The following is a 26,683-nucleotide window of genomic DNA, read 5'->3' on the forward strand; positions in this document are numbered from 1 at the left end:
TTCTGGTGTCATTAATTTGTCCTCATATGACCAGTGCTATGAATGAAATGAGCACTATTCTTGCTTAGACCTAATAAGCTCAACAGCTGCTTTAAAATCACTGAATGGTAAATTGAAACCCATTAATTAGGTTCAAGGTTCTTTATTTGTCACATGCATAGTTATACAAGTATAACACACAGTGAAATGTAGCCTGACACGCTCCTCGACATGTGCAAAAACTGTGGGGTGGGGGGGGGGGGGGGTAGAGGAAGAACAATATATATATATATATATATATATATATATATATATATATATATATTGTTCTTCCTCTACCCCCCCCCCCCCCCCCACTAGAGGCCAACTCCGAGCCCATAGCACAAGTCGCCATCAAGTGCGGGATCTACCAAGGAGATGCTCTGTCCCCACTGCTGTTCTGCATAGGCCTGAACCCCCTCAGTGAGATCATTAACAAGACTGGCTACGGATACCGACTACGGAACGGAGCAGTTGTCAGCCACCTCCTGTACATGGATGACATCAAGCTGTATGCCAAGAGTGAACGAGACATCGATTCACTGATCCACACTACCAGGCTATACAGCAATGACATTGGAATGTCGTTCGGACTGGAGAAGTGTAGTCGGATGGTAACAAAGAGAGGGAAGGTAGTCAGAACTGAGGGGATTGAACTACCAGAAGGCAACATTGCAGACATAGAGGACAGTTACAAGTACTTGGGGATCCCACAGGCGAATGGGAACCATGAAGAGGCCGCTAGAAAAGCTGCAACCACCAAGTACCTGCAGAGGGTCAGGCAAGTCCTGAGGAGTCAGCTGAATGGTAAGAACAAGATCCGGGCCATCAACACGTACGCCCTGCCCGTGATCAGGTACCCTGCTGGGGTAATAGGCTGGCCAAAGGAGGAGATAGAAGCCACTGACATAAAGACAAGAAAGCTCCTTACCATGCATGGAGGGTTTCACCCCAAGTCCAGCACCCTGAGGCTGTACGCTAAGCGGAAGGAAGGGGGCCGGGGACTGGTGAGTGTCAGCACCACAGTCCAGGATGAGACAACGAACATCCAAGAATACATTGGGAAGATGGCCCCAACTGACCGAGTGCTCAGTGAATACCTCAGGCAGCAGAAACCCAAGAAAGAGGAGGGAGACGAGGAACCATCATGGAAGGACAGGCCCCTGCACGGTATGTACCACCGGCAGATAGAGGAGGTGGCTGATATCCAGAAATCCTACCAGTGGCTGGACAAAGCTGGACTGAAAGACAGCACAGAAGCACTAATCATGGCAGCACAAGAACAAGCTCTGAGCACAAGATCCATAGAGGCTGGGGTCTATCACACCAGGCAAGACCTCAGGTGCAGGCTGTGTAAAGATGCCCCAGAGACAATCCAGCACCTAACAGCAGGGTGCAAGATGCTAGCAGGCAAGGCATACATGGAACGCCATAACCAAGTGGCCGGCATAGTGTACAGGAACATCTGTGCTGAGTACAACCTGGAAGTCCCGAGGTCAAAATGGGAGATGCCCCCAAGGGTGGTGGAGAATGACCGAGCTAAGATCCTGTGGGACTTCCAGATACAGACGGACAAAATGGTGGTGGCTAACCAACCGGACATAGTGGTGGTAGACAAACAGAAGAAGGCGGCCGTAGTGATCGATGTAGCGGTTCCGAATGACAGCAATATCAGGAAGAAGGAACACGAGAAGCTGGAGAAATACCAAGGGCTCAGAGAAGAGCTCGAGAGGATGTGGAGGGTGAAGGTAACGGTGGTCCCCGTGGTAATCGGAGCACTAGGTGCGGTGACTCCCAAGCTAGGCGAGTGGCTCCAGCAGATCCCGGGAACAACATCGGAAATCTCTGTCCAGAAGAGCGCAGTCCTGGGAACAGCTAAGATACTGCGCAGGACCCTCAAGCTCCCAGGCCTCTGGTAGAGGACCCGAGCTTGAAGGATAAACCGCCTGCAGGGGCGTGCTGGGTGTTTTTATATATATATATATATATATATATATATATATAGACTGCAAGACCAGACTGACCAACCTGTGCACTGCCTGGATTGATTACAAGAAGGCCTATGACTCAATGCCCCACAGCTGGATACTGGAATGCCTAGAATTGTACAAGATCAATGGGACCCTAAGAGCCTTCATCAGGAACTCAATGGGGATGTGGCGTACAACACTAGAGGCCAACTCCAAGCCCATAGCACAAGTCACCATCAAGTGCGGGATCTACCAAGGAGATGCTCTGTCCCCACTGCTGTTCTGCATAGGCCTGAACCCCCTCAGTGAGATCATTAACAAGACTGGCTACGGATACCGACTACGGAACGGAGCAGTTGTCAGCCACCTCCTGTACATGGATGACATCAAGCTGTATGCCAAGAGTGAACGAGACATCGATTCACTGATCCACACTACCAGGCTATACAGCAATGACATTGGAATGTCGTTCGGACTGGAGAAGTGTAGTCGGATGGTAACAAAGAGAGGGAAGGTAGTCAGAACTGAGGGGATTGAACTACCAGAAGGCAACATTGCAGACATAGAGGACAGTTACAAGTACTTGGGGATCCCGCAGGCGAATGGGAACCATGAAGAGGCCGCTAGAAAAGCTGCAACCACCAAGTACCTGCAGAGGGTCAGGCAAGTCCTGAGGAGTCAGCTGAATGGTAAGAACAAGATCCGGGCCATCAACACGTACGCCCTGCCCGTGATCAGGTACCCTGCTGGGGTAATAGGCTGGCCAAAGGAGGAGATAGAAGCCACTGACATAGAGACAAGAAAGCTCCTTACCATGCATGGAGGGTTTCACCCCAAGTCCAGCACCCTGAGGCTGTACGCTAAGCGGAAGGAAGGGGGCCGGGGACTGGTGAGTGTCAGCACCACAGTCCAGGATGAGACAACGAACATCCAAGAATACATTGGGAAGATGGCCCCAACTGACCGAGTGCTCAGTGAATACCTCAGGCAGCAGAAACCCAAGAAAGAGGAGGGAGACGAGGAACCATCATGGAAGGACAGAGCCCTGCACGGTATGTACCACCGGCAGATAGAGGAGGTGGCTGATATCCAGAAATCCTACCAGTGGCTGGACAAAGCTGGACTGAAAGACAGCACAGAAGCACTAATCATGGCAGCACAAGAACAAGCTCTAAGCACAAGATCCATAGAGGCTGGGGTCTATCACACCAGGCAAGACCCCAGGTGCAGGCTGTGTAAAGATGCCCCAGAGACAATCCAGCACATAACAGCAGGGTGCAAGATGCTAGCAGGCAAGGCATACATGGAACGCCATAACCAAGTGGCCGGCATAGTGTACAGGAACATCTGTGCGGAGTATAACCTGGAAGTCCCGAGGTCAAAATGGGAGATGCCCCCAAGGGTGGTGGAGAATGACCGAGCTAAGATCCTGTGGGACTTCCAGATACAGACGGACAAAATGGTGGTGGCTAACCAACCGGACATAGTGGTGGTAGACAAACAGAAGAAGACGGCCGTAGTGATCGATGTAGCGGTTCCGAATGACAGCAATATCAGGAAGAAGGAACACGAGAAGCTGGAGAAATACCAAGGGCTCAGAGAAGAGCTCGAGAGGATGTGGAGGGTGAAGGTAACGGTGGTCCCCGTGGTAATCGGAGCACTAGGTGCGGTGACTCCCAAGATAGGCGAGTGGCTCCAGCAGATCCCGGGAACAACATCGGAGATCTCTGTCCAGAAGAGCGCAGTCCTGGGAACAGCTAAGATACTGCGCAGGACCCTCAAGCTCCCAGGCCTCTGGTAGAGGACCCGAGCTTGAAGGATAAACCGCCCGCAGGGGCGTGCTGGGTGTTTTTTTTTTTTTTTTTATATATATATATATACACACACACATATATATATATATATATATATATATATATATATATATATATATATATATTAGGGGTGCAACGATACACAAAATTCTCGGTTCGGTTCGATAATTTGGTGTCACGGTTCGATATTTTTTCGATACAAAAAAATGTTCATGCCTTTTTAATTTGTCATTTATTAAAATTATAAATATATATTTTAACTCAAAAGTACAGTTTTTAAATTTAACCCTAACCCTTGTGCGCGTTTTTTATTTTGACAGCGAATGCGCACCTGCGGACCACTTATGTGCACCCCTGGTTATTTAGCTCGTCATATTGCAGCCACAGAAATTATTTTGTCCATGAAACCATAAAGCATGTTTGCATAGTAAGCTAACGATTAATAAGACGATGTCAGAGGAATTGGTGCACAAATTATCATCACTCACAGATCAGTGCTGTCATTGCAAAGTGAAAGCAAAAAAACAAGCGCAAATTCAAACGCGATTTCAATATGTCACATATTGACAGTGGCTCACCGATGCCAATGACATAATTACCCAGCTACATTTCTGAAAGAATGCAAAAGCATTGACATATATTTTTCCTACAATAGCCCGACGGGCAGGGCAGAGAGATTTTTGTAGCCCGACTGGAAAGATCGCTAGCTCCGGGACGTCGGGCTAGCGATTTTGCAAGCCCTGTATCTGATTGAGGAATCACTCATCTTTGGAAAAGAGAGTTTATTGCAGAGAAATGTCTAATTCCAAAATAAAAGCTATACTATCCGCTTCTTCTGGGCTATATTCTCAGCAGCATAAGGAGAATCACGTGCTAACAGCTGTCTAAATGACTCGGCTAAAGTTAGTAGCATGCTTGTTGTTTTTGTCTTTGCACTAGGATGATGTCGGCGTAAATGTGCAGTCATATTCGTTGTGTTCCCACTAGTGCTTTCAGGTTAATCTCGTTGAAATGACCTTAACGCCACAACACGGCAAATCTCCGTTAACGAGCTACCGCCGATCGCCCCGTGCATGGGGCTAGACAGCTAACACGTCAACGAGCTAACTGCGCTAACACACTAGTTCACACCAATGTAATTAAGCATTGCATGGCACATCCAACATACTGTTTTACTTTAGTCCATGACTCGCTTACCTTCAGGGTCATACGTCACATGAAAACCAAAATGATTCCAAACGCCAGATCTGAATGAGGGTGGGGGAGGTCCATCTTGCAAGGAGAGCTTAACTTCTGTCTCGCTAGCTTGCCCTGCGCTCTTCCTCCTGACTATGCTGTCTGTGGTGAGCGCTCAGTGGATCTGCGCTCGACAGTGCAGCCTAGGCGGAGTAGTCGAACGCAGATTCACTGAGCGCTCAACACAGACAGTATCGTCAGAAGGAAAGTTGATAAAATAAATTACAAATGTTGTATTGTTCGATACATATGCGTACCGAACCGAAAGCACTGTATCGAACGGTTCAATATCGATACGAATATCGTTGCACCCCTAATATATATATATATATATATATATATATATATATATTTTTTTTTTTTTTTTTTTTTTTTTTTTTCCCCATTTAGTGCAAAATTCACGGACAAATGGAAGGAATAAGTCTTTGACAGAAGACGGATGGAGGAGATGGGGGAAGACTAAGCATAGCCTTGTAAATAAGAGCACTGGTTTAGTCTACGAAGGGACAAAGCTGAATATCCACTCAGAAAAAACATAATAGGACATGCATGCAAGATGCTTTTTTTAAATTTTTCAATTAAAAGGAGAACATGGTTTCATTGAGCCCAAGCACAGATGCACCTTCTCCTTGTTCTGGCACACAAAAAAATAAAATAGCTCTGAAAAGGGCTGACCAAGCCTTCCAAGTTTTAAACAATAGTAGAGTATATGTAAAAGAATCACAAGGTTCGTAGTGCGGCACATAAACATTTGTGTTAGATTTTAGCACGGCATACATACGACATTGCACAGATGAGCCTGTTACATCAGTCTGAATATGACTCAGACATGGGCAGATGGAAGAGTGACTGCCCACCTCTCCTCTCCGAGTTAAGATCCCCATTTTTGGTCTTGGTAACACTCATAGACTTTAAGATGTGAGCAACAAGGGTCTTTCTTAAAAATTTAAATGATTTGAAAAAGCAGCCAAGTGAAGATTTTAAAAAGTGACAAACGTAAAAAAGATTAATAACAGCCAAAGCGAGGTAGAGTTTGAGCTATCCTGCACGACCTTATGTTTAGAACTAGCTGGGATTAGTCCATCATCAAAAAGACCGGATTTATAAATATTCATTGGTGGTTTCTTTTAGCTACCAAAAGCTGTGTTGTAACATTTTTTTCGGTAAATTTCAGAGAGATTTCACTCACACCCTATGTTGCAGCAGCAAACCTCAGTGAATGAATTCATGATAATGGCCTAACAGGCGTGTACAAAAGTCAAGATGTGAGATCATTTCAAATATTGCACATTATGACTTCAGCATATTGCTTGGAATAGAAATGACCGCACATGTCGACAGCTGAAGACCTTGTAAGCTTCATCTTAATCCTAAAAATAGAAAGCCCATGGAAACCAGAAAGTATTTGGTCCATGTTCTTGTAAATATCAATTTGTGGTTAGTGATGCCCACACCCTGAAACACCCAGAGAGCCTATGTAAATATTTGAACTTATGACATAATCATTACTGTTAAACACTAGTAGCACTCTGCTGCTGGCTCAACTTGTTTTCAGTTTCTGGGAAGGTGGCTATGCAAAAATCCCAAGTCTAACCAACCAACATTTTGGCTTTAAAGTTTTAGAGCCTTTTAATGCATTTAGCCCTCAGGTAGCTTAAAGTTATTTTACGCCAGAACTCCAAGAAACAAGCAGGAAAAGAAACACAACAGCATAACACGTATACCATGTATACAAGAAGTGTGAAAACTGTGTGGGTATGTGGAGGCTGCGCTTGATGCACAGCTTCCTCACTCTCCTGTTTTGTTGCACTTGTCAGGACAGGGCAGCTTTCGCAGCAAAATAAGTCGTTAATCAGTCGGCATGCACAAGCTGCTAAGGAAGGTTGGCTAACAAGCTAATAATAGCCTCCCATAAGTCAGTGATGTACCGTTTTATAAAATGTGCAACTTTATTGTTATCCCCATACAATGGAGCTTTTGACCTCTAGTGACGCAGCTAAGCAGGGTTTGTGTGAATTGCTCCCTTTAGTCTTTGTTGTTCAGGGTTTTATTTTTCATGACTCAGTTTAGAACTTTGAAGAATGACTCCATTCAAAGGAATACCGATTGGTTTACTTATAGTCTGACTGTGGATGGCAAAAACTTCGTATAATTCCACCTTCTGTTTGATAAATTATCAAAATCACTTGGAGAGGATATACATTACCATTCTCATATTTTAAATTCATGTGATTTGGCTGCTGGTTTTTTAACCTTTAGTGCTGTCTAAGACCTCTTTGGAAGGGTGCCCAAAATTCCTCACACGCACAAACCAGGAAGCGCTCGAATGTGTATCCCACCCAAAAATGCAACGCTGCACTGAAATAACTGATTAAAATCATTTATAAATAAACGTGTTTCAGCTTTTACTGGAATAGGCTGATGGCAGAACCAGATGTGGCACATCTATGAGGAATTGTATTTTTTTTTTTTTACACCTCTGCTTTTCCCGGTCCCTGGAGTCAGAATGTCTAAAATGATGAAGAATATTTGGTGGGACATTGAAGAGGTCAGCCTTTGTCCCTCAGTGGAGCCATAAGCAAGCCAGAACTCCCACTAAACCAAAAGAACATATGATAGTATTCAGCAAGCATTAAGGAGGGGGGCCATCACATTTTGCTTCAGTGACCACCTCAGGTAGTTCCTTGTGTATTTTTACTGTGCCTTTATAATAAATAGCAAATTTGATTTATTGGTAGAATTAAATTTTATTTTAATAATAAAGTTTTAAAGTAAATGCACTACAGTAATTCGTGAGCCCTTTAGCATTACAGCAAATTACAGCAATCTGATGGCTCAGACACACTAAATTAAAACTAGCACAGGGGATTGCACAGGTTTCCTGGTGGGAAGCGACCTGTCTTTACTCAGACTCTACAATCACTCTCAGATAAAGATAAAAATGGTAAAAGTTTGCTAATAATTACCAGCTAATTTATAAATTCAGGCAATTTCAGGCAAATGCAGTCAATCTGAGTCAGTCTGTGCCAGTTACGGCAACTAATCTGCAATATGTCTCTCTGAAATAGCAACTGAAACTTGTTTTTGGCAGGTAAATTATCATTCTGCAGCAACTATGTCACTATTTGTGGAGGTCTTTCTGTTTCTAATCTTGCTGATGAACAGATGTAGCTAGCAACAGGTTTGCCATCTTGCCAGTTTATCACAGTTAATATCCATATTATCACAAATAGTTGGCTTGTAATTGCGAACTTAACTCCATTCAGTTGCAAACTGATAACAGTCACATTCAATGTTGTTGGCATTTTATCTCCATCTTGATGCACCAAAGTCACTTTGAAGGCAGCAACAGGCTGCGAGTTTTCACAGACCTTTTTTCTGGTCTTCAAAGCAACAAATTCAAAGACACCTGGATTGCAAGTTAAAGACAGCTTTCGTTGTTATGATGTTGCACTTTGGCCATGTCGATTTTCTTCATGTTTAAGCTGTTTGAACAGGTGGTTTGATCACCTTTTTGATGTCAACTCTAAAAAGTTTCCTTCAATTTTTTAAGTGTGTCAGAGGAGAGGCTGCAGCCCTGTCAGTAATAACACTGCTGATCTCAACATATTCTTCACTGCTGTTTTTTCAACCATTTTCTTACAGAGAGAGCGCCGTCTTGGGCTGAATTGTTTAATAATTTATGCTATCCTGGATGAAAAGCATCACCTTTTGTATTTTGCCTCACTCATATGTCTCTTTTGTTGTGCAGTAAAAACCTGCCAAAAACAAACAAACAAAAATAATAGCGAGGGGTCACTCAGTCAGTGTGTTATGATTGGTGGAAATAGCTGACCTGTCTACGTGCCCTACACGGCGCCAGGGTGTTGAGCCATTAGTTATATCAAACCCCAGCAGACGGTTTGTTGGAAACATTCATGGTAGTTTTCCTTTTTGGGACCAAATTTATTGCCTTCGTTTATTTTTTGTTTTATCTTCCATTTAATTCTTTTTTTGAGTTTAGTTTTAAGTAGCTGCTAAGCACTAAATTATTTAGTTATAGTGAAATTTATCAGACCACCTGTCATAAAAACAAGAAAACAGTAACATTTTAGAACTCTGTCTGCATCGTATACTAAAAATGATATCAAATAACAAGCGGAACTTTTTTTTAATATACCCAAATTTTAGTCGGCACATTGGAATTTGGAATTTGTGCTGCTGTTTTGGGGATTTGCCTCTGGAACAGGTTCATTTTGCAGCCACAGATACATATAGTTACTTTTTCTCACCGGCTGCTTTAGACTTTGTTGGCTTTGATGAGGAGCAGAGGCAGGACTTGTAATGATATTTAGGCATTTGTAACTTTTATATTTTATCCCACCTTTTGTTTTTATTTATTGTGTATTTATTTAGTTTTGTGTATCAACTTACTGGTTCATAGTTTTCAGGTTTAACTGTAGACTTAAAATAGCCAGCTGCCTAGCAGAGCCTCCAAAATATATTTTTTTCACATGTCAGTTTCTTTGTGTGTGTCTATTTATTCAGGAAGTGTAACGAAGCCAACAGTGTAAATGTGACAAGGTCAGAAGCTTTTGTTATTCATCCAAATACAGGTGGCAGTTCCTTTATGTAGTGCTGCACTGACCCATCACTCTGAGCATCAACCCTGGTGCTGCGTTTACACATGGCGCTGTCAGAAAGGTCATGCCCCAAGGTGAAGAAGTCGGGCGTTCTCCATCAGTCCTCGTTGTGACACATTACTAGCGGCACAAGAGCTTTGCCGCACGATGAGGTGCTTAGCAACAACAGAAGATGTGAGCTCCTTGACCTTTTCTTTCTTTTTCTTTGTTTTAAAATGCCTCCCATCTTTTTTTCCTTCATGCATTTTCATTTCCCAGATTAATTTTCTTTTATGGCTCAGCGCCAAAGTAAACTGCATGTTCTTCATCAGAAGTGAGAATTCATCGGAAACACCTTGGCACACTGTCTCATCTCACTGATGATGACACACATTTGGCCTATTAAGTCTTCCCGTATCATATCATAACTAGGTGTGGGACCATATGCAGTGACTAATGCCACAGAATGCCTCTGACGCTGATGAATTGATAATTGTCTGCGCACGATAAACAAACATATTTCTCACTGCATCTGAGTCATCTGTGGCATCATGATGTCATAGCAGACATGCAGTCAGGGAACATATTTTCTGTGTGCGTGTCATCTTGGTGGTGATGACACTTGAGACCATTTGTTTGATTGTCACTGGTAATTAGTGTAAGGGTTTTTTCTGCTGAAAACATTCAGTATATGCAGTATCGTGGCATTAAAGAAAGGAAGAAAACATAAACCCAACCCCCGCTTTACTGATGTTCTTTACATCCCTACGAGTGTATATATAAATAGATAAGTGCTCATCTTCTATATCAGGAAATGATGAGATTTCACGTGCCTTCTAGAAGGCTTGTAACACTGGTTCATCACCTCTTTCTCAAGTGTGGAAACAAATGTCAGAATTGTATTTAAGGAGATGAAGGCGAGCACCTCGGCATCCATCACAGCCTTAGGAGGGGTGGTGAGAGGGCACACAGCTCACATCCACTCCCCACTGCTGCAGTGACCCCAGTATCACTCCTTGATACCAAAGGTCATGTCCGCCTCCCGTTTCCCTCTGCGAATCCCTGACTCCCCCTCCCCCATAACCACCCACACTGCGTCTCCAAACGAGCAGTCCCACCCACCTGCTTGTACCCCCAGCTGAGCATCAGAGGTTTCCAACATTACAGTCTCAGGAGAATACCTCCACCACCCCCAGCACCCTCCCCCTCTTTCTCCTCCGTCCCCGCTCCACTGCTCCACGCCTCCATTGAATTACTTCCATTTGGCCTACTTTCCACCCTCGCTCCCCGTCAAGTTATGCACCATCTATATGTTATTTTTCTGCAACACCTCCAGATGTTCTTCTTCCTAATCCTTTGTGTTTCTCTCATATGAATCCTGGCGTTGGGCAGCTTTTATTTAAGTCTCAAATCCTTGGCCTTCTCAGCACCTCTCGTAACTTCAATGTGAAATTTTGTCCCTCTACATTACATGTCTGTGCTCATTTGTGAAACTCTGCTTTGGCTTACCCTTGACTTACCAATGACTTCAAAAAGACCCACAATAAATAAACACTGTCTCTGCCTGGCTTTGCCTTCCTTCCTCTCCCTTTATTTCACTAAAGCAATGCACCAAAGCACAAATCAATCATCATAATCTCAGAGAAGCAGAAACAAACAACTGTATTCACAGACTGCAAATCAAATATCCAAGATTCAGTGAATTATTTTCCAATAATCCAATTTGCAAGGCTGTTATAAATGTGCTAATAAGCTCTATAATGTCACATGTTAATGTTCCTAAGGTGAGGCACAGTGAGAATATCCCAGATGTTTTGGTCTCTTTTAGCTCAAACTTTGCAAACATTACAGCTGTGTGACCCAGGCAGTAAAGATGAATGGGATTGTCAACAGTTGTTGACAACAGTTGTTTTCATGCAGCTTTGATCAAAAAGTATTTTCTGTAGTCCATGTGAGGTTGGGTATAATTTAGCTCATGTTAGCAAGCCTTGTTTAAAAACCACAAGAGGCATCGAATGTGACCACATTTTATAAAATTGACACTTCTGTTAATAATGACTGGAGACAGACAAAACTGCCAATATAAATCAAGCACTTCGCAGACAGAGGCAACAGAGGCAGCCTGTTCTCACTCCCATGCCATGAGATACTGTTGGTAGCTCAAAGCGGTTGGTGAGATGGGCTCGCTGCCAATTTCTTGCATATGGCCGCTTGTAAACGACCCCTTGGAGTTACTTTTAAACAAACTGGTAAAGTGTCATTTTCCAACACGAAGGTTAATGATGTAAAGAGGCCAACACGTTTTCATCCCGACGTGCTGTATAGTGGAGCTTTTTCAGATGCCTCCTACGTCTCCCCATTACTCACAAGGTGTCCTTTAGCGTCAGTGCTCAGATGCTTTGGCTGCAGTTGCACTGGCCTTTCACATGTAACAGCCCCATTTGCAGATGTATGAAGGCCTCAAACGGAGGCTGGTAGAGGAGAGGTGGTGACATAATTTCCAGAGTTGAGAGTAACCAGCAGAAAAGATTGTGGTTTGGGTTAAAATAAACCCCTTTACTTTGCATATCTATGCAATGCCACAGTATCAGACAGAATGACAACATTTGACACCCTAAGAAGAGAAATGGCATTAGGATGAGTTGATTGCCAAGGAGTGTTGAAACAACATACGAGTGCTTTCAGAGTCACATCACCTTTAAAGACCAACAAAAGCCATATTTAGATGTGGAATTAGTTTGCATTCACTCCGTGTTTCCGTTTATGCACCATAAAAAAGATCATGGATTTAGTTGGCATGAAGCACTTCACAATATTAACATGTTAAAAGGCAAGTGTTTCCTTTCTACAACAGGCTTGTCCTCCACTTTCATACGCCATCATGACAACACCATCACCTTTCTGAAAAGGTCTGACATTTCATCTCCACTCACATGACTGGAAGTCACCCGCATGTTGTTTACACCACTCTTTCCACCAGCTCAGTGCTTTTCATATGAAGTAGCAGCAGAACGAAGTGTTCCTTTTTCTTTTTCTTTTTTTTGCGAATTAATCCAGCTTGAATATGGATGTAATGAGATTGAACACATACAGTAAGGTTGGTTCACTGGGTCAAACTATAAAAAAATTCTAACTTTAAATTGATAAATATCAATAATGCATTGCAAGTGAAAAGAAAAATGAATTTCTTTTTTGTCTTTCTGCATTTTTTTGCTATGTCACCAGTATAATTGCCATGAACTGCAGTTTACTAAAGGCTGTGTTTTCTGTCACAAAGAAATAACATTTTGTCGGGAACTAACAATTTTATAACTTGATGGTTATTTAGGCCAAAATTCCCATTGGCTTTAAATGAGCATGGGGAGCTGCAGTGGTTTGAATGATCACAAAAATCTGAATAAACTCATTAATTAATGGTGCAGTGAAGCAACACTGTCAGTGAAGCACTATTAATGCAATTAGAATTGTCAGCCCTAGAAAATGTCACAATAACCAACTGCATTATTGTGACACAACTCTAGTCCAAGTAGATGATGTTTTTTTTGTTAAAAATTTGGTATACCACAAAATACCATCACCATGTAGTACGGTGGCAGCTGGCCTATAGATCACTCTGTATTGTGTTGTCATTGTGAACATACTATATGCATTCACGGATTCCTAGAAACACAGCCGTGTGTTTGTCCACATGTGACTTGAGTCACCCTTGTGGCTTTGAGCCCCCGCTTCAATGTAGGCCAGATCATTGCAGTGACATGTTATCAGTGACACGCTATCGGTAACACTTGGCCACAGCCACACATATGACTTGTGCGTCAGAGCTCAAGTGTCTCAGTGGCAAAACTATTGGCCATGTGCCAGTTATCACCTCTGGAAAAGGCAAAGATTTTTAATGAGTACAGAAGATAGAAGAAGATAGAAAGAGAGCACTTGGTGCCACGTAGATGCATACATATAATGTTTTGGAGTCTTGACTGCACTGTTGACCATACTGGTTGTAATATTAAGTCGTATTTCATCCATGGTACTCTGGTGGAAGTATTGATCTAGGGATCTAATTTATTAGTCAACTATACAAGGGAAAAAAATGAGATGAACCCACTAGTCTAAAACTAACTCAGATTTCAAGTTAAATTTGACAACCGTTTAATGTCAATGACTCTCTGAACAAAGGCATTCGAAACCATTAGTCATATTCTTCTATAAGAATCATGCCGCTTAACTATTCAGCTCCTCACATTGTGCATTATGAAAATTGCACGTTATCCTTCAAACTGACAAAAATCACACCCCTCTCCATCTGAAAGAGAAACACCAAGGCGTTCCCAGGTCAGTTGGTAGATGTAATCTCTCCACCGTGCCCTGGGTCTACCCTGGGCCTCCTCGCAGTCGGACACACCTGGCTGAAATACAGCCTCGACAGGAGCCAGTTAAGGTATAGTAAGGTCTGGTCGAGTAGTCGCGCACATCCTTAAGTTTATCATATAATTATGAGTCAGTAATAGGTGATGCTGTGTTTTCTTTCTTTTGGGGTGGGGACATCATTGGTTAATTCTTTTGTAACATGATGTGCTTGTGATGTTTTTTCAGCTGCGTTTATGATAATTATGGGATTAAACAGACTTAATAAAAAGCCATGATGAATACCACCATAACTGAAACCACAACACTGTTTGGCCTTTTGCACTTTTGACTAAGATTTTGCATTTTTAAGACTTATTTTAAATAGTGGCGACTAAGTGGTCATCCAGGCAGGTTTCTTACGAGGAACTTACTTCTGACAACATTTGGATCACATGTCTCTCTCTCTCTCTCTCTCTCTAGACACTTAATAATCTGGTTTCAACTAACTGCCGTCCTTTGGTGAACAACAAGTCATTTTGTTCATAGATTTGAGGGTGTTTAGATGTGATGATAGATGTTTCATCCAGTAACGTGTCAAGTAGTTGTCAAAAGTGACTGCCTGCTGCTTTTGTTTGTTATTGTCATGGGATTAAAGTGATTTAAAGAAAGGCCAGAATGAATACCACAGTAACTGAAAATCTCAGCCAGATAGCCGAAACTAAACCACATTTGGCCTTTTATATGAGCAGTGGAGACAGACAACAAGTACAGGGAAATACAGCAAGGCAACGAAATACAGTGACTGTCTGGCTGGCATTTGCCCTAAACACTCACCTGATGGCCCAGAAATGTACAGTACATGCAGATTTTGGTCATCCTATGCTTTGAAGATGTTTATAAGACTATGTTAAATCTAGGACCTCATCAACTACTGACTTTGCTTTTGGGACACTCTTTATAGCACTTCTGGAGTAGCCACTGAATATCCAGGCCAAAATGTCCACGTCTATTTTGCCATGAATTTTACTGGGATTGTTTATGAATCCCAGTAAATTTAAAAAGGCAAAAATAAAAATATTAGACATTAAGTCTGCGCAAACTGCATCACTTGGACTATAAGCGAGCCACTTTAGGAAAACAGGCAGTTTCTAGTACTAAAAGGCTGGTCCCATGTTTATAAATTCAATATATTTATATGTAGCACAGTTCACTGTATTTTTGTGTGTATAAATGATAGATGGATGCTTCAACCAATAACCTGCTAATAATTTACTGAGGCTGACTGCCTGTGAACATCTTTCTACTCAGGAAGGCAACATGTTTTTTCCACTTTGGCGCTGTTGGTATGGAATTGTTGAACTTATTTTACCCAGCTGATGGTAATAAATTAGTTTTTTTTGTTTGTTTTTTAAGTGCTTGCCCTTTTCTGTAATGAAACGTGGTTTTTAAAAGTCCAAGTTTCTGTTGATTTTTATAATCAGCAATGATAACTTATTAATATCGACATAGCTTAAATTGACAGAATACATTCTGAGGATTGTTTGGGGGTTTTTTTACTGCTGGTACTCGCTGATTTGTTATAAAATGTACTGGCAAGTACTACTGGGCAGATTACAATTTGTGACCGCACCCTTCATACTAACAGTCTCCACACACTAAGAGGCACGCTCATATTCTTCAGGTTGCAAACACACCCCGTGCACAGAGCCTTTGTGACTGTGGCAACAGAGAAATGTTTAGGTGTGTTTGGGTGCTGTTTTACCAAGTTGGTTCCAGGTGGAGCATGTGTGTTCTGTAATCTTCCGACTATTGTCCTCACATCAAAATTGAGCCCTGGCACGAGGTACAGCTATGCAGTGACACAAGGTTGCCTGGTTAATTATCTACCTGCCTGAGTTACTGAATGACATGAGTGCTTTTTGAAATGGAGGGTTTGAAAATGGCCTAAAACAGATGAGATTTTCCAAGGGAACGTTAGGCCTTCTTGGACATGCCACTTTAGTGCTTTCTCTTGCATGCTCTGTTGCTGAGGTGGAGGGAGTGGGATCATCATGGTGCCTGCAGTACAGACAGCAGCACCACATCATTAGGAACAATATCCTCAACTCTCTTTCTCAATCAGAACATTTCATGTCATGCAAAGAGACATTTTGGCAGCTACCACCTTGACCCTGTGATTTGCTCCCTCGAGGAGTGATGACGTAAGTTGCTGTCAAACGTATGAAAAGCCTGACACAAACACATAACACAGTATGTCAGGCATTCATTCATTACATTCTGCTGAAGGACTCCAACTATTATTTAACATGTTATGCTGGTCAGTGCATTTTGTTTCTGTTTTGCTGAAATTGCTTGACATTGATGGCTCTCAACACTTCTTAAAAGAGCACAATGAAATGTATTTGCTGTAGAATGAAAGCAATTTCCACCAAAGATAAGGAAATAATAACTCCCGAATAAGGACATGCTTTCCAACACTCTGTTTTTCTTGTGTTTCTTTTCATTTGGATTCATTATTTAGTGCTAGCGTTTTTCTCACACACTCAAACTTACAGCGCAGCATTCAGGAGCATAGTATGACCAATATGAAGATATAATTGGCAGCAATGTAAGACAACTTTACACTCCATCTAAAATGATATTATTCGACATCTCACCAACCACTCTGGTAATTCAGTAATACCCAAGGTTTAATATTCAGCTTCAAAGATTGGATTTAGTCACACTACCTTGATAGAAACCAGTATGACAATCCTGTATGAAAGTCAGTGTGGAGTGACTCCCACATTAGAGTGAACTCTTTTTTTTTTTTTTTTTTTTTTATAAACTATTCTCGTCTCGGGGGCATGAAGTACTACTGCTTAGTACAAAGATACTGGTGTCTAAAAGATGAGCATGATGTGACCTTTAGCATCTGTGTCTTTATGCTCTGACCACAGCAATATTGAATGCTGAAAGTAAACTATTGTATCTGAAAAATTGACACATAAATCACAAGACTCAACCACTTGCTGCTCCTTTGAGCATTTGCATTTAGTTGAACTATGTGTTCATTTTCTGTTTAATTTAGCTTTCATTCGCCTTTTGGTTAGGTTTGGGCAACCAAAATTACTTCAGGAACTGACTGAGGTTTGGGTTAAAACATGCATGTTCACAACATTAACACTGGTTACTGAAAGAAATATTTGGGACAAAACAGCAATATTTCATGTCGCGTTATTAAGAATGGACTTTTTTCTTTTCTTTCTGGACTGTTTTTTTGGTAAAATACATGCCTCTTAACAGACCTATTAAACTTTAGTACTTGGATGACACTTTTCTCTAAAATCCTGCTTATCCTTGTCAGAGTTAGGGTAGCTAGAGCTTATCTCCGCTACCATAGGTCGAGAGGTTCAGGGTACACCCTGGACAAACACAGAGAGAGAAACCATCCACACTCACACCTATGGGCAATTTAGAATAACCAGTTAACCTTACCCCACTAATTGCATGTCTTTGAACTGTAAACTCCACGCAGACGGTGGAGTCAAACTTGGGACTTACCACACCTCTGTCCTGCCCTAGCATTAAAAAAAACGAAGCATAAAAACACCATATCAAAAGCAATCAGTATGCAGAACCGTTTACCTATAGCAGATATAAAATTTGATCCAATTTCTTTTGTTGAATCTATGAAAAATGCCAAAGACTGTCTGTCTGCCAACAAGGTAACTCCTAAAAACTCTTGGCTAAAAATTTGGCATATTTCAATGAACCATTTGACAAAATTGGACAAGTGGAGGACAAATTAAGTTAATAAACAGTATCTGGAAGTCTTTAAAAAAAGCAAAGAAAAATGTATCTACTGTTCAACGAAGCCTCATCAGAAATGGGCTCAGTGGAAATGTGGCTCCCAAGAACAGATTTATAAGCAAAGGAAACGTAGGCTGTATTATGACAAATAACATAAGAATTATGCTGAAAGTCAGTGGCAACGGGTATTATGAAATGATGAATCAAAATTTCAAAATTTTGGTTGAAACCATTGTCAACAGAAGGTCAGAAGAGAGGTACAATAGTGAGTGCCTACTGCCATTTGTAAAAGAAAGTTAAATTGATGGAATTATTAATGAATTACGAATGCAGAATAATACAGGCAGACTTAGATCCACCGTGTAATTCCATCTGGAAAGTGTCTGATTGGCAATGGCTTCATTTTTTTTGCATCACTATCATCCCTAATAAATTATCAGTGCAGTAAAAGCATACCTGGATAACAGAAAAAAACACACACACAATAGAACACTAGTTCATGGATTGGCCTCCCCAAACCTCGGAATTCAACATTATTGAAGCAGTCTGGCATAATCTTTACAGAAAGTGAAATAAAAGGCAGCCAACAATCCCAAGAAGAACTTTGAATCTCCTTCAAGAATCCTGGAGAGAAGTTCCTGAAAAAAACCTAAAGAAATTACAATAAAGTTTGCCTAAGAGAGTTTGGTAGCTATACCAAATATTAATCTCTTTGAGCTCCTTAAATTGCTCCAACTCTGTTTTTGCTTAATATTGTATTTTCATGTATGTTTGCAGATAATTCAATAAGTCACTGCACCTATTTCCCATTCTCCTAGCAAAATATAAATAAATAAATAAGGGGCGGTTCAATACTTTTGCTCAACACTGTGTACAGGGATGAAGCACTGTGTCCAGCATGTCTACAGGGGCACTCAAAGCCTAGAAGCTGGACACGTCCTCACACAACAACCCTGCTGTCAGTCAAGCCGGCCCATTACGTTGGGCATGACATTTAAAGTTGGGCGAAGAAGATGGACAAAGTGCCCTTACCTCCTCCGTTTGAGCCCTGCAGTTGAGCCCCTGTGCAGCATTCGCGGATGAGTGTGTTTGTGTGTGTGACTTTGGTCAGACTTGGTCTGGCATAAGGACAGCTGTCACATTTCCAACCTGTCACATGCGACACAGAGGAGATGCCAGAGGCCAGGGCATCGGGGAGCACAAGGACGGACACAAGGAAAAGCGCGTTTGTGTATGCATTTATGTCTGAAAGAGTAACGAGCATGGAAGATGTGTAGTTGTGGCCACGTGAAAGAGCTTGACTTGGAGGCACCCTCTAACCTTGATGTCCACACAAATGTACGTGCTCTTCACCCTCTTTCTTAAAACTAGTCCTTGAGCTCTTGAGTCATATTCTCTGAGGGCACGTAGTAAATACTGGGCACAACGTAGAACTGCAACTGCTGCAGGATGCCCTCCCTGTCTTGCAGTCCTCAGAGTGAGGCCATTTCAGTGCTCATTACTTACTGATGAAGAAGCCTCTTCATTAAGGTTCTGCCTGTGGCTTGTGGAGGAAAGGCTTTTTTTGTTTCTTCTCAACTAACTCTTTACATAAGCAAGCAGCAGCTGCCCTCAAGTGTATTTGGTTAAAAGGGAGAAACATTAATGGCCATTTGGGGCCTTTTATTTCATTACAGAGGGAAATGCTCTTCTGTTTTAATTTAAGTAATGGTTTCAAGGCAAGCAGGTTAAAAGGTCAACTTTTGTTCTCATTGGGATAGTTTTGAGAGAAGAAAGGAGTTTTTAAATTACCACTGCACTGCAAGCACATCCCTTCTGTGTATTCCATAACCAAAACCAGCTGTCAAGTAAATCATTTGTATTGCCTCTCTACGCTTTAATTTACTTTAAACACCCCACTTAAGAACAAACTTTTTTTCCCCAGAAAATTGCATCATGAAATTTGAGTTCAAGTTCAAGCTTTAGATAAACATCTTTGTCTCTCTCTCCATACTCTTGAAATTTTTTTTATATCTTTTAATACTCAGGAGTCTGGGTACTTGAATCTACAGCTCATGGGACTTCAGGGATCATGAAAGTGGAGATTAAAAAAAGAAAAAATTAGGTTACACTGTTGTCGGTTTGCAATACTTGGACAGTTGTAAGAGTCAAAAATAGCATCTTCCCCACAAGCAGCATTCACTCACAAAGACAGCAAGATCTGACATCTTTTTTCTCTAAGTTATCCAAATGTTTAACCTCTCAGTCAGCCGCAATTTAGTTTAAGTTGCACGATTAATCAATTGGTTCTTAACTCTCACCGATTGCCAGGCAGTGAGTAGAGTAGAGTAGAGTAGAAGTCTATCGAATTTGTGGATTCCTTCACTAAAAACATATTTGATGACTTATGATGATAACATCCATACTAAATTAAGATTGTCTAGATTATGACATGAAGACATTTGCTTTGGCTTGATTGATTTCACTTGGTTTGGATTCATTTAGTCTTGTCTGTTGCAGAGGAGAACTCTGCAACTAGGGGTTTTTGAGCTTGTTCCATTGCTTAAAATTCTGGGATTTGGGGAGTTTTGCTAGGTCAATGCTTTAGTGCTCTTTTTGATGTTAGCCAGCTTCCTTGTGAGCTGTGTTTTATGCTTCGGTGGGGTAAAGTATCCGTTGCAATGATGATCAATCTTATCCACTTCACCTATAACGGGGCGCACTCATAGCAGTGTTTTTACTGCATATATAAGTTTTTGTCTCCAAATCTCCCAAAAGACAGGTTTTATCCAACCACAAAGGAAAACCCACTTCCCCATTCCAGTGTTTTTACAAAAAGACCTTTTCCTTATTTAGTTAATGATGTATCCAATTTTTTGAAATGAAAGTAAAACACACTTTTACTTAGAAGACCCTTGGACTTTACCATATGTATCCTAATCATTCTTACTATTGGTTGTCAGCCTCCAAAGCCCAGTATTTGGCCAGGAGAGGACCTACAGTGGGGCAAAAAAGTATTTAGTCAGCCACCGATTGTGCAAGTTCCCCCACCTAAAATGATGACAGAGGTCAGTAATTTGCACCAGAGGTACACTTCAACTGTGAGAGACAGAATGTGAAAAAAAAATCCATGAATCCACATGGTAGGATTTGTAAAGAATTTATTGGTAAATCAGGGTGGAAAATAAGTATTTGGTCAATAACAAAAATACAACTCAATACTTTGTAACATAACCTTTGTTGGCAATAACAGAGGTCAAACGTTTACTATAGGTCTTTACCAGGTTTGCACACACAGTAGCTGGTATTTTGGCCCATTCCTCCATGCAGATCTTCTCGAGAGCAGTGATGTTTTGGGGCTGTCGCCGAGCAACACGGACTTTCAACTCCCGCCACAGATTTTCTATGGGGTTGAGGTCTGGAGACTGGCTAGGCCACTCCAGGACTTTCAAATGCTTCTTACGGAGCCACTCCTTTGTTGCCCGGGCGGTGTGTTTTGGATCATTGTCATGTTGGAAGACCCAGCCTCGTTTCATCTTCAAAGTTCTCACTGATGGAAGGAGGTTTTGGCTCAAAATCTCACGATACATGGCCCCATTCATTCTGTCCTTAACACGGATCAGTCGTCCTGTCCCCTTGGCAGAAAAACAGCCCCATAGCATGATGTTCCCACCCCCATGCTTCACAGTAGGTATGGTGTTCTTGGGATGCAACTCAGTATTCTTCTTCCTCCAAACACGACGAGTTGAGTTTATACCAAAAAGTTCTACTTTGGTTTCATCTGACCACATGACATTCTCCCAATCCTCTGCTGTATCATCCATGTGCTCTCTGGCAAACTTCAGACGGGCCTGGACATGCACTGGCTTCAGCAGCGGAACACGTCTGGCACTGCGGGATTTGATTCCCTGCCGTTGTAGTGTGTTACTGATGGTGACCTTTGTTACTTTGGTCCCAGCTCTCTGCAGGTCATTCACCAGGTCCCCCCGTGTGGTTCTGGGATCTTTGCTCACCGTTCTCATGATCATTTTGACCCCACGGGATGAGATCTTGCGTGGAGCCCCAGATCGAGGGAGATTATCAGTGGTCTTGTATGTCTTCCATTTTCTGATGATTGCTCCCACAGTTGATTTTTTCACACCAAGCTGCTTGCCTATTGTAGATTCACTCTTCCCAGTCTGGTGCAGGTCTACAATACTTTTCCTGGTGTCCTTCCAAAGCTCTTTGGTCTTGGCCATGGCGGAGTTTGGAGTCTGACTGTTTGAGGCTGTGGACAGGTGTCTTTTATACAGATGATGAGTTCAAACAGGTGCCATTCATACAGGTAACGAGTGGGGGACAGAAAAGCTTCTTACAGAAGACGTTACAGGTCTGTGGGAGCCAGAGATTTTCCTTGTTTGAGGTGACCAAATACTTATTTTCCACCCTAATTTACGAATAAATTCTTTACAAATCCTACCATGTGAATTCATGGATTTTTTTTTCACATTCTGTCTCTCACAGTTGAAGTGTACCTCTGGTGCAAATTACTGACCTCTGTCATCATTTTAAGTGGGGGAACTTGCACAATCGGTGGCTGACTAAATACTTTTTTGCCCCACTGTATGTAAGATGTAATGTGGCAACAAAAAAAAACATGGCTTGTCAATAAAGTTCATCAACCTGTGGTGATGAGATTCACCAATCTCTCAACTTCATGTCATTGTTTACTGGTGCAACAATGACACGAAGTTGAGAGCAAGTTGTTCAACTCTCAGCTACGAGACAAACCCCAGGTTAGGAAGCAGTTGTCCACTACATGATAATGGGAAACAAGTAAATCTCTATACATGGTAGAGGCATATGTGATTCTGATATTCGGGCCTTTGTCAAGACTTAAAAACGGCGTCACATAGCTACTAGGAAGCATTGAGACTCTTAGTCTTGGAGGAAAAGTTGGATGACACTACTTACTTTTCAGTTTTACAAACAAAAGTGAGGTTGTAAAATAATCGCGCAAAAGTTTGATGTGCAGTTATACTTACCTAAACAAGACAAAACAACTATTTTTATCTGTGTAGTCCAGTTCTTTTGCACAGCACATTAATTTAGAATGGCAATAGCTAAAAGTTAAAGGGTCTGCCTTTAGTTTGTTTGTTTCACTGATGCAATATGACTTGTGACAGCTCCTCGCTGTCTTCTGGGACGAGATCAGTCTGATTCATTCCGCAAAAAGGCTCTCCCTTCAACGGCGCCCTTGGTCTGACCGAATCGAGGGATGGTCCACTGCAGCCCATGCAGAGCTGGCCCATGCTCCCCTCCTAGCCCTCTCCACCTTCCTGTTGGTTCTCATCCGTCTGTTTACTCTCTCCCAGTCCGAAGGAAGCATCCATTAAATCACCTTTAAAGATGAGAACGGGACTTGACAGCTACAAACTGGAGCAAAACAATCTTTTCCCAAACCCCACGCCCACCCCAGCCCCACATCTCCACGCCTGTTCCTATCTGTCCCATATTGTCAGCGGCAGAAGCCGCGAGCGCTGCTGAGAGACAGAGAGCAGCTCTTGTTTACTGATGCACACTATATTGATGTGAGCTGATTCCATCAGGCAACACGTTTGGATGCCACACACCCTGTCGTCTTTCTCTGCCTCCTTTCGACGTCTTATGTCTTTACCCCCTAATGTATCTGCTGCGACAACACACTGCGTGACAGTCAGTGTAGCTTAAGCCATTGTAGTGACCAATAAATACATGTGTTACTATATAAATGTACTGCAGAGTAAAGAGCTGCATTAATAGCCCTTTTTATTTTATTTGCCTTTTCTTTGCCTTTTGGTCCTCTGACATTTTTCTTACTCTCGAGGCTGTAATTATTTATTATTGATTTTATTGTTTTTGATTAATTCGATTGTTTTTTTTTTTCTTTAATTAAGCAAATGATTAAAAATCATTCGATTACATGGTGAGAAATTAATTCCACTCCACTTAAGGAGAAAATGTTCAGTGAAGGAGTTTATTTTTCTCAAACCAGAGGTCATTTTTGGTTTTGTTATTAGCACACCAAAGCGTGCGTGATTATTTAATAAGCTTGATTACATTAGAGGCTGCTTTGCTGCAAACTGGTTGCACTGCGCCTCTGTCCATCATGTATGGTGGTTAGATTTCCTCTCACCACGGCGGGCAGCGATTATAACAAATGGATGAGTTCAAACCATCTGTAAGACATTTGATTAACGCTGCTGAGCCTTCATGGAGAGAGATAGGGAGTCGAGAATGGTGTTTGATGTGGAATTGCACTAATGACAGTGCTCGGGAAGTAGCCATGCTCTAGGAAAAACATCACAGAATGAGAAATTAGAACCTCAGAGAGACGGATGAGGTTTGCAGCGAGCAGCTCCGGGTGGCCTCTGCATCCATCTCACACATGATTTGATTGGTGCTCCCAGTCATCAGCTCAGCCTCATGGTGCAGCTGTTGAAGTTAATGTGGCATGAAACAAAACAGATGTTTCTTCTGGTGTCTTCCCTCCTCGCCTTTCCATCTACTTTGATATTTTTGAGGCTTGTGCAATTGTTGTGAAATGTATCATCCAAAACAGGGAACTGTTTGCTTCTCAATCTGAACTCTTTCGAACCTCTTATCAAATCCGTCACTTGCTTCCTTTTGGAAATTTGACACTGCACATGTTATAAATAACTCAAGTGGTTTGAGGTAGATGTAGTGTTATTTTCTGTTTAGCTACTTGTATGTGTACATGCGATGCAACAAAAGCGACAAGGTTATCGTATGAACGGTGGCAGATGTATTGATTAAAATGGAAGTGTGTCTGCTATTAGAGTGACGAGAGCTTCCTGTAAAGAAAAGGCGTAGGAGTCTGCAGATATGCTAGCAGGTGTTCAAGGCTATACTCACGCACAAAAGCACAAGCAAATACATCCTATAGTTCAGTAGGTTTGTTTACTATCTTACTTTCAAGAGTGAGTATGCTAACATTTCCATCATATCCTAAGAAATCATTTCATCCATTGTTGGATGTGCTATATATGTATAAAAAAAACAGGTAAATTGGGGAAATTATGGCCATTTTTCAATTATATACGTGCCTCATAGTTGTGGTAAACTTGCCAGATAAAGTTTCCATTGGACTTTATTTTTATTTTATCTTTTTATTTATTTGTGGCAAGTTCCACTCAAGACTTTTTGACAGCTGTGGCAAGGTTCTCCTCATTGTTAAAGCGGCATCTCATCTCATTGTTCCACACACGTTTTACCGGTCCAACTCCTGGTAGTTGACAGGTACCAGGTAGTTATATTGTGATTGTGGCCTGTCTGATGCTATCAGGTGCCAGTAAAAACAAGAGAAATATATACGGTATATATTAAGACAAGAAGAGTTTTATAAACTCTTGCCAAATCAAATATTAAAAGAAATATAATTATCTTTAGGTGTACCCCCCACTTTTTTAAACACATGTTTAAACAAATATCAGTCACATTGGCAACTTCTTTGACACCTTTTGCTTCAATTTATTTGGAACTGAATGCTGACATTTGACATTTTTGTTCTTTAAGTTTTGAGCAGTGTTTGTGGTACAGTGAAGCTCGTTGTCCTGTTCGGGGAGACGAGCCATCAGGGCATGCGTTTATCAGAGGTGGCCATGCTTGACCAGAAACAATGATTGGGTTGGTGATATCATTACCATGAATTTAGGTAACATGTTAAGGGAAGCAAAGGTCTCACGGTTTTTTCTCCATAGAGGAATATTTGGATAAGTCCAAAGTTGTGCTAACACCAGGTGGTTTTTGTTCATTTGGGTTGTCTTTATTTCCGTTTGCTCCTCCTGCTGCAAAAAATAATTAATTTCTTCTTTAACATTGTTGATGTTGTACTTTTTTCTTTTAAAAGTACATAGCAACTGGAGAATAATGATTTGGTTAGCCATCTTTGATTGATGAGAACCTCGACCAGTTTACCATCTGAATTCGAGACTATGGCACAAGTTTCATTTAATCTCTGACTGACTTTAATGATCTGATTAGTTCATGTGTTTTAATAACTCTGAATGCCTTCATAGTCCATATTTTATTTTTTTATTTATTGTTTGTTTATTTACTAAACCAATCTGGCTTCTTCTATCTAAGGACACAGCACTGGACCCTGGAGAAGATGTGGCCCTTCTCTCAGTGAGCTTTGAGGATGCTGAGGCAACCCAAGTCTTTCCTAAACTGTACCTGTCCCCCAGCATCGAACAGTAAGTGACACTTACCATGTATGGCCATATATAATGTGTGTTCATAGTGATGGCAAGATCAGGAGGGGAAATTAAAAAACATTTACCTTAATTTCACTCTAAAAATCAACTTTCTCAACAAACAATCGACCAAAAACAACTCTTGCCACTGACTTATGTGTTTCTAGTGCTTCCAGTGGAGACTTTAAAGTAAAAAGTTTTTCAGTAACTAACTTTTAAAAGCAGCGCACAGCTAAAGGTGATGTGGCCCAGCTCTGCAGATGCAGGAGATAATCTCTGGATTCGAGTCAGTGTGCTGTGAATCTAGCGACTTATTATGTCACTGTGAATAGTCATACATCCCAGTGTCTGGACTCATCAGACGCTTTTTCAAAAACAATAAGAGAAGAACTAAAAAAAAATGAGATTGATGACACACGGAGTCTGAGCTGAGGGATGACTGGATATCTGCAGACATCTGGAGTGTTAACTGTGCGAGTGTGTGTGTGCATGTGTGTGTGTGTGTGTGTGTGTGCGCCTGCGCTCGAATGTTTTCTGAGTCTGTGGGCACTGTGTGGGTATCGCTGCAGTGGGCTTCTTTGTTTAACTTTTTTTTTGTCTTGCTAGATTCAGTGTATGTGTTTGTGTGCATTTGTCACTTTCTATTTGGGTGTGTGTGTTTGTGCAGATGCGTGTTTGTGTGTGTGTTTGGATGC

The 26,683-nt window shown here is 41.7% G+C and overlaps 1 protein-coding gene across 1 annotated transcript in view; it reads left to right on the forward strand.

The window, feature by feature from the left end:
- babam2 (BRISC and BRCA1 A complex member 2) overlaps positions 1-26,683 on the forward strand; it is a 121,190-nt gene that overhangs the window by 60,313 nt on the left and 34,194 nt on the right. Inside the window, exon 7 of the mRNA XM_026151098.2 lies at positions 25,879-25,988. Coding sequence (XP_026006883.1) covers positions 25,879-25,988 — 110 coding nt within the window. The remainder of the gene's footprint in view (positions 1-25,878; positions 25,989-26,683) is intronic.

Source organism: Astatotilapia calliptera, chromosome 19 (genome assembly GCF_964374335.1).
Source record: "Astatotilapia calliptera chromosome 19, fAstCal68.1, whole genome shotgun sequence".
NCBI classification, from domain to species: domain Eukaryota; kingdom Metazoa; phylum Chordata; class Actinopteri; order Cichliformes; family Cichlidae; genus Astatotilapia; species Astatotilapia calliptera.